General features: G+C 47.3%; 1 protein-coding gene across 1 annotated transcript in view; it reads left to right on the top strand.

Moving 5' to 3' along the window:
- The window catches only part of PSD4 (pleckstrin and Sec7 domain containing 4), an 80,249-nt gene that overhangs the window by 21,996 nt on the left and 48,975 nt on the right, over window positions 1-9,278 (top strand). Inside the window, exons 2-4 of the mRNA XM_044659344.1 lie at window positions 7,966-8,099; window positions 8,750-8,913; window positions 9,026-9,196. Of these exons, the coding sequence (XP_044515279.1) occupies window positions 7,966-8,099; window positions 8,750-8,913; window positions 9,026-9,196 (469 nt within the window). The remainder of the gene's footprint in view (window positions 1-7,965; window positions 8,100-8,749; window positions 8,914-9,025; window positions 9,197-9,278) is intronic.

Raw genomic sequence — 9,278 nt, 5'->3', positions numbered from 1 at the left:
GAGAGAGAGAGAGAGAGAGAGAGAGAGAGAGAGAGAGAGAGAGAGAGAGAGAGAGGTCAAAATGGAAAGAAGAATGACATTAGCCTTTAAAGGATGAAGGTGGGGTGAAAAGATGGGTAAAGTCATCTAGGAAAGTACAAATGGGCCTAGACTCTAATTATCTATCTGCCTAGTTCAACCCACACCTCTTCTCCCTGGAGCAAATGAGACTAATTAATTTGTAAGTTGGTAGAAACGGGATTCCTGTCTTGTTCCCCTCTTACCCAAGTCTTGGACTAATCTCTGGGCTTTGAATCCCATTCTGAACTCATGTCCCTTATGCTCATTCCAAGAATAACAGATTTCTATCAGTGGTTCCATTCTTATATCCTTGACCTTCTCACAGTTCTGCAAATCTATCATGACTTTAGTGTGATCCCCCATAATGCTAGTGCCTTCCTTCTGTCAATTAACTTGAAATTATGCTGTCAACAGCTTTTTTTGGGCATAATTGTTTTCAGGTTTTCTCCCCCATTAGCTTGTGAAATTTTTGAGATAACAGACTGTTTGCTGTTGGTTTTGCTTTGGGGTTTTGTTTTTGGTTTGGGCCTTTCTTTATATTTCTTTTTATATATACATAAAACACAATGTCTGGCAGAAAAAATCCAGGAGTTTAATAAATGCGAATTTAGAAATGCTTTTAAAAATAACTTGGTGAAATAATAACGACAATCATAACAGTTGTTGTCCTTTATCCTCGAGGAGATTCAAAATGGCATCACTGGTGATTGTCTTTTGACTTGCGCATACATTGGATTTAAGTGAGCAGAGTTAGCCATCTTGACTCTTGTCTTGTCACTGGACATGGATGACTCTGGAAAAGAGAGTAAAAATGATGATGATGATGAATAGTTGTCGTTTATAATAGTATTTTATGGTTTACCAAGTGCCTGACTCTGTATCAGCGCATTTGATCTGTGAATCAACCCCGTGATACAGTTGCAATTATTATTTCCATTTTATAGACAAAGAAACTGAGGTTCAGACATCATGTGACTTACTAGAGTCACACAGTAAATGGCAGAGGCAGCAATTTGAACCCCGTGTGTTCCTGACTCTGAAAGGTATTATTATTACTTTGTTTGTTTGTTATACCTTACTACCTCTCTATCTCATCTATGTCTTAATAAGCCCTGGTTTTATGACATGTATGACTAGTAGATAATGGCAGTTAGGTTGACTTCCTAGCTGTGTGACCCTGAACAAGTCACTTAACCCTGATTGCCTAGCCCTTTCCACTCTTCTGTCATAGAATCGATACTAAACCAGCAGCTAAGGGCTTAAAAAATTAGTGATGGAGATGTATCATGGTACCCATGAAAAAGAGTGGAGAGAGAGTCCTGGATTAATAGTCCAGGTTATTTATCCAAAAATGGAATTGAAGCCTCATAGATAAATGGCTGGAAGGGACCTGTGTTCAAATCTTGCATGTCACCTACCGCCTGTGTGACCTGGGCCTCAGTTTCTTCATCTGTAAAATAATGGGCTTCCTCATCTGGACACAACGATTATTTGTCCTGCATTGAAACTAGCCACTCATTTCTGCAGGGTGAACAAAGTTTTCAAACATAGCCCCTACCTTTAAAGTGATTTCAGTCTGGTTGGGAAAACAAAACATCTCCAAATGGTCTTAGACTTTCCCAGACCAAGAGTTGGACCCTTGTAAAGGAGCAAACACTGCCCCAGAAGCCCTGGGTTCCACTCCTGGCCATGATCCCCCGAGGGCTCCCTAATAAGAAAGGCAAAGCACAACTTTCCTAAGGTTGGCCATCCTTTTGGATCAGCCAGTAAACAGTGTTGGCATAAGGAAAATACCTTGAAAACCTTAAAAAGTCAGAAAGCATTTATTGAAACTTGCTGGGTGCCAGGCACTGGGCTAAGCACTGGTGACATCACCCTCAAGGAGTTTATATCCTAGAGGGGTGATAAAACATGCCAGAAACGTTGAACCTACAGCAAATTAAACAGGGAGGCGAGCTAAGCTCTAGCGGTAGGGAAATGGGGGGATGGAAGGTGGAATTTGAGCTGAGTCTTGAAGAAAATCCAAGAAGCCAGGAGGTGGAATGGAGGAGACAGCATTTCAGGGCTGGGAGATGGCCAGGGAAAACCTTGGACTTGGAAGATGGATTGTCATAACCAAGGTGTAGCAGAGCCAATGGCACCAGATCATTTCGTGTGTAGAAGGGAATAAGTATAAGACTGGAAAGGCAAGAAGGGACCAGGTTGTGAAGGTTTTTAATAGAAGATTTTATATTTGATACTGAAGGCCATAGGGAGCTACTGAAGTTTATGGAGTGGAAGCATTTCAGGAAAATCACCAACAGCTGAATGGAGGACGGGCTGGAGTGGGGAAGAGACTCATGGCAGCTAGATCTATCAGCAGCTATGGTGGCAGTCCAGGCATGAGGTGATGGAGACCAGCACTAGAGTAGGGGCAGTGTCAGAGAAAATGCGTAGAAATGACAAATCTTGGCAACAGATTAAATCTGTGGAATAAAATAAATGAGGACCCCACAGTTGGAAGACCAGATCACTGCAGGGAGAGTGGTGACCCTCAACAGTAATGCTGTTACTATAGTATTGTTTCAGAAGCGACCAAATCTTCATGACCCCATTTGGGATTTCCTTGGCAAGATATTTTGAAGTGGTTTGCCATTTTCCTCTCTAGCTCATTTCACAGAAAAGGAAACTGAGGTGAACAGGGAAGAGTGACTTGCCCAGAGTCCTACAGCTAGTAAATGTCTGGAGCCAGGTTTGAACTCAGAAAGATGAGAGTCTTCCTGACACCAGGACCCAGTACTCTGACCACCTAGGTTTCCTCCCTCAACAGTAATAGGGAGAAATTCAAAAGAGGAGAGGGTTCAGAGGGAAAGCTAATGAGTTCTGCTCTGGACATGTTGTACAAGGGCTGGTGGGAGAGGGAGAGGGGAAGGAGCCTTTGCAAAAGGTGGCATTGGAGCTGAACTAGAGGGGAGTTGTCCTTCCGATTGGGCTGTCATAGGACTTAGAGCTGGGAGCGTCCCTTAGAGGCGTCTCCTCCAACACAGTCAGTTCACAGATGAAAACCTGGAGTCATTCAGGAAAAGTACCTTCCCTAAGGTCTTGAAATGAGGAAGGGCAGGATTTGAACCCGGCCCTCTGATTCTAAGTCCAGAAGAATTGGAGCTGAGCCTCAGAAGGCAGGCAAAGAGGGGCGAGTCTAGGTGGAGGAAGAATGATCTGAGCAAAGATGAAGAAGGAAATTGCGAAATGTCTTTGGGGGACAGTGGAGAGAACATAGTGGAAGCAGCCTTCTATTTTTCTTCTCCCAAAGAGGAGTACATGACCTCGGGCTATTCCTGTTTGGCGCCAATGAGTCAGGAAGTTTCCTCATTGAAAACTGAGGCTGAAAATTCTTGCTCTAGGTTGTAGGGAGGAAAAGTGCTTTGTAAGTTTTCTGAGCTCTAAGAACTGCACTCCTTACCTCTGACATTTACTAGCTATGTGGCCTTGGACAAGTCACTTCATCACTATAAAATGAGACAGCTTGATTTGATGACCTCTGAGGCCCATTTAAGTCCTGGACCAAGGACTCCAGGGTCCCATAGTCTCTCCTGCCCTCTGGGACTTCTCCAAGAGAGCTTTGAACAAGCCCTTCTGGCATCCCTAGCTCAGGCACAGATTTCTGTTCTAGATCCATCAACAGCCCGTCTCCCTACACACACTGACTCACACTCAGATACACACCCTCACACACTCACACACAATCACACACATTAACTAACACTCACACTCGCTCCCAGACACACACACTAACTCACACTTAGACACAGTCACTCACACACTCGGACACACAAGACACATTCACACTAATTCACACTCAGACACACACTAACTCACACTCTGAAACTCAGGCACACTCATACTCATATACTCACAATCACACATTAACTCACACTGGCACACTCAGACACACACTCATGCAGACACTCAGACACACACACTAACTCATACTCAGACACTCACACACACTCACACTCATACATACACAATCACACATTGGCTCACACTCACACTCAGGCACTCAGGCACACACACTCAGATACACTAATGCAGACACTAAGACACACACTAACTCACACTCAGGCATTCACATTCATATTCATACACTCACACTCACAAACACACATTAACTCACACTCAGACACACACAGCACACTCACACAATTCAGAATCACTCACACTCAGACACTCACACTCATTCACAATGCACACTTACACACACTCAGCCACTCTCCCACATTCATTCACACTCAATTTGCATAGCTCATACACACTCATGCACACATTCACTCACATATACACACCCAGACACATTCACACACATACATATATTTACACATATTCAGTCACATAAATATGCCCAGACACACACATTCCCACATATACACATTTACTCACACATTCATACACTCAAGCACACTCAAATACATACACATAATTACACACACTTTCACATATCACCTAGCTATACACACATACATAAACTCAAACACATACTCACATACATATGCATAATTGTGCATACACACACACATATCTTCATCACAGTTGGCTCAAAGGGCTTTTCAGTTTTAGAACCAACTTTTGTCAACTCAGTTGCAGTGGTGAAGTAGAAGGGAAGAATGATAAAGGGGACCCTCAACCATACACTGCGTGACTTGGGCAAGTCTTTTATCTCTCCAGCCCTCAGTTTCCCCTGGGGTAAAATCAGGAGGCTATCTCCAGCTATTCGATGTGGAATCAGAGGATCTGAGTTCTACTACTTCTAGAATCATCTACCTAAAATGGAAAGGGACCTTGGACACAACCTAGCTTAATCCCTTCAATTTACAAACAAGGAAACGGAAGCTCAAAGAATAATGGACTGTAAAGACACCAAGGGAATAAATGGGAAAGTCAAAATTTAGACCCAATTTCTATTTCTCCTTTTAATACTGGGAAGCACCATGGATAGAGTAAAGGACATGGAATCTGGAAGACCTGACTTCAAATCCTAATTCAGATCCATACTAGCTATATGATCCTGGGGAGGGGAATCACTTAACCTCCCTTAGCCTCAGTTTTCTCTTCTGTAAAATGGGAAGAATAATACCACCGATCTTCTAGAGTTATGAGAATCAAATGGAATACTATTTGTAATGCTCTTGGCAAACCCTAAAATGCCATGAAAAAGCTAGTTATAATATTACTATTGTTATTATTTATTTATTTATTTATTCATTCATTCATTCGTTTGTTTGTTTGCTTGTTTATTTATTTGTCTTGCAACATCCTAAAAAAACAGAAAGCTCCCACATGGGTGAAACTTTTGAGGTTTTTAAAGGTTACTGCATCTACCTCCAGCCACTGGAACTCGTGGCTTCTGTGAGTCTCTTGGGCAATCACTTCCTGCCCTTCCTGAGGGGTATGGGTGGGGTGAGGGAGAGGCTTGGGGTTTGCCTTCCTTTTTCCTTGCCTCTAAAGATCTCTTTCCCCACCAGATCAGTACGCTATCCAATTCCATTCCATTCAAAAAAACAAGATTTAAAACCTAGTTCTGGAACCGGCCACCTCTGTGACCTCACACGAGGCACTTCTTCCTCTTGCCTTCAGGTGTCCTAGAAGAATTGGACAAATCTAAAGCCCTATCGTCCTAATTTAATTCATTTCAGCCAACATAGCACAGTGGATAGAGCACAAGTCTGGGGTATAGAAGACCTGAGTTCAAATCTGGACTCAGACACTTACAAGCTGTGTGACCCTGGACAAGTCACTTCACCCTGTTTGCCTCAGATTCCTTGCCTTTAAAATGAACTAGAGAAGGAAATGTCAAGAAGACCCCAAAGAGTCAGACACAACTGGAGTGACTGAACAACAAAATGGTGCTTTTGTATAGTGGCCATCAGGATTTTGTAAATAGCTCTCGATCCCATTCAACAAGCATCCATTAAACACCTGCTGTATGCCAAGTACAGTGTTAGGAACTGGGGAAATGGAGACAAAAATAGAAGCTTCCTTTCTACTGAGAACGAATAACATACAAAACAAAATATATACTAAGTACATACAAAGCCATTTCTGGAGAGATGAGGAGAGGACTAACCACACAGGAGAAATCATGAAGAGCTTCATGGGAGAGGTGGCACTTGAGCTGAGCCCTGAGGAAACTAGAAATTCTAAGAGGGAGAAATGGGGAGGGAAAAACATTCTAGGAATCATGGACAGTCTGTGCCAGGCTGTGGAGGATGAAGAGAAGGGTAGAAGGAACAATTAGATGGCTGGAATGCAGAGTGTATAAGAGGAGTGATGCACAGGGATTCTTGGAAGTCTGATTGGAGCCAGACTGAAAGGAGCTTTGAATGCCAAACCCTGATGCATGAATTGCTGGAGGAAATAGGGACTGCTGAAACTTCTTTTTTTTTTTTTATTTTAACCCTTGCCTTCCATCTTAGCATCAATACCGTGTATTGGTTCCAAGGCAGAAGAAAAGTAAGGGCTAGGCAGTGGGGGTTAAGTGACTTGCCTAGGGTCACACAGCTAGGAAGTGTCTGAGGCCAGATTTGAACCCAGGACTTCCCATCTCTGGGCCTGGCTCTCAATCCACTGAGCCATGTAGCTCCCCTCTCACTGAAACTTCTTAAGCAAGGGAATATTATAATCAGACACAAGCTTTAGGAACATAATTTTGACAGCCATGTGCAGGATGCATTAAAGAATGGAGGAGCAAGGAAGAGAGAATAATTAGGAAGCTCTTTGAAGAGTACAGCTGAAAAGGCTGGGAGTATGAACAAGAGTTTGGACCATGTGGCTGGAGAAAAGAGTAGGGAAACGAGAAATGCCATGGAGGTAGAAATAATAATGTTGTTGTTTAGTTAATTAGTCGTATTCGACTCTTCATGAGCCCATTTGGGGTTTTCTTGGCAAAGATATTGGAGTGGTTTTGCCATTTCCTTCCCTGGCTCATTTCATAGATGAGGAAACTGAGGCAAACAGGATGAAGTGACTTCCCCAAGGTCACACAGCTAGTAAATATCTGAAGCCAGATTTGAACTCAGGTCTTCTTGACTCCCTCCACTGTGATGTCTAGATGCCCAAATTAATAACTAATGTTTATCTAGCACTTACTATATACAAGGCACCAGGCAAAGCACTTTACAATTATTCTCGTTCGATCCTCAGAGCAACCCTTGATAGGTGCTAGTATTGTCCCCATTTTACAGATGTGGAAACTGAGACAGACAGAGGTGAAGTGACTTGCCCAGGGTCACAAAGCCAATAAAGGGTCTGAGACTGGATTTGAGCTCAGGTCTTCCTGATTCCAGGCTCGGTGATCTGACAAGATTTAGCAGCCGATTGGATGTGGTGGGGAGTTAGGGAGGGAGAGAGAGGAGGAGAGGATGGCTCTGAAGTTGTAATTCCAGATATCTGAGGGGACGGTGCTGCCTTCAGCCATAAGGGGTGAGAAGATGGGGGAGGAAGACGTGATGGGTTCTCTCTGGGCATGGCGAGTTTGAGATGTCTCTGGGAGAGCCGGGTGGAAACAGCCAACAGGTGCCATAAGATGCCCAGCTGGAGCTCTGGAGAAAGACGAGGAGGAGTTACAGAGCTCTGCTTAGAGGTCATACTTGAACAGAGGAGAACTGGTGGGATCCCCAAGAGGGAGAGTCCTGGGTCCAGCCACTCTGGGCACGGGTGGCGACTCGGCCAAGGCGACCAGGAGGAGAGGTCGGCTAGGCGGGAGAAGAGGAGCTTATGCTTCCAGAAGGAAGGGTGAGGGGCGAGAGGGCGGCTCTGCCGGCCTGCCGGACTATCCAATTTGTACATGAAGGGCCTCACGGAGAGGGAGAAGTCTGTCCACAGAGGTGGGAGGCGCCTGGGCGGGCGCGAGTCTCTTTCCCTGAACAGACGGATGTGGTTCCGGCGGGGTCTTCTCAGAAAGGCCAAGTCCCCAAGAGGAAGTGGCCCTGGCTGAGCCCCGAGCCCGTTCGCCCTCGTACCCTGCCTCGTCCCCTCTCGACATCCTGCCGCTGGTCGTGATGGTCAGCCGAGCGACTCGAGAAGGCGGCCGAGGAGGGAGCTAGGACACCTGGGTTCAGCTCCCACATCCTGCCCCTTCTGCTAGTCTTGGGGGCCGTGGAAGTGTGTGTGATGGGGATGACTGAGCCGAGCCTCCCGAGGCTGAGCCTGGGCGGCCCCTTCCCCCCTCCGTCTCAGGGGTTCGGGCCCCTTTCACCCCAACTCACTACCTGCCACCCCCAGCTTCCTCGGCAAGCAAACAGGAAATGAGCGTATTCTCCCAGAAGAAAGGGAGAAGCGAGGAGGGAGCTCTGCCTGCCTGCAGGGCCAAGTTTATACGTCAAGGACAGACGGAGACAGGCTGATTGGATGCTGAGCTACCCACAGCACGAAGGGAAGGCCCAGGGGGGCGAGAGCCAAGGCCGCTGGCCAGAGGGGGCCCCATCTTTGTTCATTCGTCCGGGAGGGGCAGAAGGATGGATGAGGGGAGATGGGGGAGCCCTGGCTGAAGGAGAGAAGAGGCAGAGCGGCCCGTCCTCCCAGAGGTCCAGCCTTTCCTGCCGTCGCTGGGGCTTTGGGAAGAAGTGGCTGTCGGGAGAAGGATGTGAGGAAAGGAGGCCTGGCGATCCCCGGGACGCGGCTCTGGCATGCCGACGGCCTTGCCTCGTTGTAGCTCTCAGAGGCTCGGGCTCATTCCTTGGCCGTGTACCGGCCCCTCACGGAAGGAGTGATCGGGACGAGCCCCCTTGGGGGCAGGCACATGAGAGGCGTGATTAGAGCACCCCGCGGGTCCCTCCTTCGAGCGTCCCCGAGCCGGGCAGAGGCTGGAGCTCCTGGGTGGGAAAGCAGAGGAAATGGGCAGCCAGAGGGCAGAGCGAGCCACAAGGGAGAAAGGGGAAGAGGAGGCCCCTGGGGCCGCCCATGGGCACAGCCTTCACTTTGTGGGCAGGAAGTGTGTGAACGTGGGGCTCCCGGGGAGCCACGGGGGGTGGCTGGAGGGTGCAGGGCGGAAGGCGGAAGCGGTGAAGGCCGCCACATTCGCCGGAGGACGGACCCCGCTGTCGGAGCGGCTCCCTGGGGAGGTCCCGGCCTCCTCGGCCCTGCTTCCAGCCCTGGAGGGGTGAGTGCGAGGATGCGCCTGGGTGTGGGATGGGCCCCGGGCCACAGAGCAGGGAGTGGAGCGTCCTGCGGGAGGCGGCCTT

Source organism: Gracilinanus agilis, chromosome 2, assembly GCF_016433145.1.
Source record: "Gracilinanus agilis isolate LMUSP501 chromosome 2, AgileGrace, whole genome shotgun sequence".
Classification (NCBI taxonomy): domain Eukaryota; kingdom Metazoa; phylum Chordata; class Mammalia; order Didelphimorphia; family Didelphidae; genus Gracilinanus; species Gracilinanus agilis.
The sequence above is the reverse complement of the archived record's forward strand: the minus strand, read 5'-3'. Positions and strand labels throughout refer to the sequence as shown.